This window comes from Monopterus albus, unplaced genomic scaffold (assembly GCF_001952655.1).
Source record: "Monopterus albus unplaced genomic scaffold, M_albus_1.0 scaffold260.1, whole genome shotgun sequence".
Lineage (NCBI taxonomy): Eukaryota > Metazoa > Chordata > Actinopteri > Synbranchiformes > Synbranchidae > Monopterus > Monopterus albus.
This window is the reverse complement of record NW_018128140.1, coordinates 1,151,877-1,154,523: the sequence shown is the minus strand read 5'-3', so window position 1 is coordinate 1,154,523 and position 2,647 is coordinate 1,151,877. Positions and strand designations below refer to the sequence as shown.

Genomic DNA, 2,647 nt, shown 5'->3' with positions numbered 1-2,647 from the left:
CCACATACCCCGTCTGTCCACAGGCTGCCCAGGACTTCTGCAATACCACAAACTTAGATTCAACACAACATCTCAAACTAAACCAGCCACACACAAATATTTCATTTCATCAGAAGCTGTTTATGGATGTGCCAGCCAGCATCAGCTGTAAACAGCATTAACACATTTCAGAATGCAGTGACAAAATGAAAGCACTTACAGACTGGAAGGCATTGCACTGGGAGCACTCTGTTGTCACTACAAATTCCTCTAGCAGCCAGCAGGGGGCAACCACAGGCTTCACTGCTGCAACAGAGCAAGAGAAGCAGAGGCCAGTCTTAGGGAAAAACAGCTTCATTTCCTGATGCATGTTGGTTCAAATTAGAGCATTTTGTCCAGAGCCCTACCTGCGGATTTCTCTTCACTCAGCAGAGCTGCTCCAAACACTCTGAAACACAACAGAACATTTCAAAACATCAGACATGGTTTGGGTCCATTTCAGGTTTCTATCTGACCCCCCCCTCCCCAGAACCTTAAAACCACCTAAAGGAATCATAAAATCTCCTACACCACTAGATCTCACTACAGCCTCCTACCAGATATCCTGAACTTCATAAGCGACGGCTAAAACCACCTGAAGGACCTGCCCTGTATGGAGGCATCTACATCTCTATGTTGTTATCAGACTGTATGATAAACTAACCTCTGACCTCAGTGCACAGACTGACCTGAGGGAGACAAGGCCCCAGAACAGAGCGTGCAGGACGAGGACTCGAGGCCGACAACATGCCACGGGGATCCGACAATCACTCTCCATCAGCCTGCTCCTCCACCAGGATGACACCACAGCCACCCTGATGCTTTGATACTGGTAACTGACTGGTTTTGGACCTGTTTCCTGTCTGCTTGCAGCTGGTCTCCTGACGGTCTGTTTTCATGGTGATCGGACTGAACCCAGTATTTTGTTTAGAGGCTCCAGACTGCTGAACGCTGAACGGTAAAACAGATCCAACCATTAGTCAATCTGTCTGGTTGTTCTGACCAGCACTGTCCTAATCAATAACAGCATGTTCACTCTTCAAAGAACCAGATTTAACCCCATTTACACAAACGTAACTCCATATTAACGTATGCATAATCTAAAACTACTGTTTGTTTACAACATTTATTTCATACAGAAAAGCTTTTTCATTAATCCATTATCAATTTTCTCACAGAGCCAAAAATGAAACTCGTGAATCTTAGCCCGAAGTGTCTTCAAATGTCTTGCTGTGTTTCAGCAACCAAGATCAAAGATTCCAAGGACCCAAACTGTAATTCATAATATTTGTTTCTAGATTTCGTAAAAAAACACTATTTATTAATGTTATCAAATCAGTGCTCAGTGATTTTTCTGGAGATCGATCATCACTGTTGCCTTTAAATAACAACTAATCTACAATCAAGCCATGCCACAAATGTGATAAACTGGATTTTAAGTTAGACAATCGATCAAAAATGTTTATCGTTTTAGAAACCTCTGACGTCACTGATTCACAAACAAAGCTATCAGGCGTTAGCGTGTGAGCTAACATGCTAATACCGTTGATCTGTAGCAGTCGAGTGCCAACAACAGAGCAGAATAAATTTAGGACGAGAAAATTTTTTGAGAAAAATATTAACTCTGTAATAAAACGTTACAGTGACAGTCCAGATGTTTCCTGCTAATTCTAACAGCCTGCTAACATCGTATATACTGTACCTTATATACATGCTAACGCTGGCTATCTTGGCTCCAGTTCTAAACACTCACCATAATCCGCTGAAACAGTCGCCATTTTAAACTCGCCGTGGGAACGGAGAAGAAGAGAAAACAGTTTACAAGCAGCGGAAGGAGACAAAATGACCGGTAAATCTCCCGTAATACAGAAATAAAATTCAATCCGCCAACTGTAACCGAATCTCACCGGAGAGCCACAACTTAACGTCAATGACACAGGTAGTTTTTCCGGCAGTGTTCCTTCTGAGTAAAAGTACCACTGCCCTGTTAGACAACATATGGTATGTATTTTGCGACAAAATAAAAGCAGCTGGCACGTTATTTGTCATACATTTCTTTGGTTACGTTAACAACCTTGTGTAGTTGTAACGAGTCTCACTTTAAATACTTTTAGAAATTTTGTAGGCAGCGAGAGCTAATACAATGACTTTTATTATGAAGGTCAAAATGCGTCACACCGTTTCCCGTTCCTGTATGCTGGAGATTTAAGTCAGATAAAACGTCATCATAGCGTCTCGGCAGCGCCTGTTTGTCGGTGCTGCACATTGTAGTCTGGCGTTTGATAAGATGTTGCTTTTTTACATATTCACATCATCACCTTATTTATTCAGGGAAAAGACCAGTTGATAAGTTGATAGCAAACTCTCATTTTCAATGGTTAAATTACAAACAATTAACACAGTCAAAACCGTAATAAATATATACACATGAATCAAATAAAATCAATATTAAGAATCCAGAATCACAAGTCACACATTAAAAACAATAACGTATACACAAAATCAACATAAATAAAATCATATTAAAACATCGTATCTAGTGATGGTCCTCTGACACCCGAGGCTCCGACACATGCGCGGTAGCGCATGAAGCAATTGTATCGAACCACTGGGCCAAGGCGTGTCTGGG

At 41.4% G+C, this 2,647-nt stretch overlaps 1 protein-coding gene across 1 annotated transcript in view; it reads right to left on the bottom strand.

Moving 5' to 3' along the window:
* jtb (jumping translocation breakpoint) overlaps window positions 1-2,060 on the bottom strand; it is a 2,737-nt gene extending 677 nt beyond the window's left edge. The window contains exons 1-5 of the mRNA XM_020621536.1: window positions 1,772-2,060; window positions 708-969; window positions 387-427; window positions 200-285; window positions 5-37 (exon numbers count right to left, since the gene is read on the bottom strand). Coding sequence (XP_020477192.1) covers window positions 5-37; window positions 200-285; window positions 387-427; window positions 708-796 — 249 coding nt within the window. The 5' untranslated portion in view covers window positions 797-969; window positions 1,772-2,060. The remainder of the gene's footprint in view (window positions 1-4; window positions 38-199; window positions 286-386; window positions 428-707; window positions 970-1,771) is intronic.
* Between the last annotated feature and the right edge of the window lie 587 nt (window positions 2,061-2,647).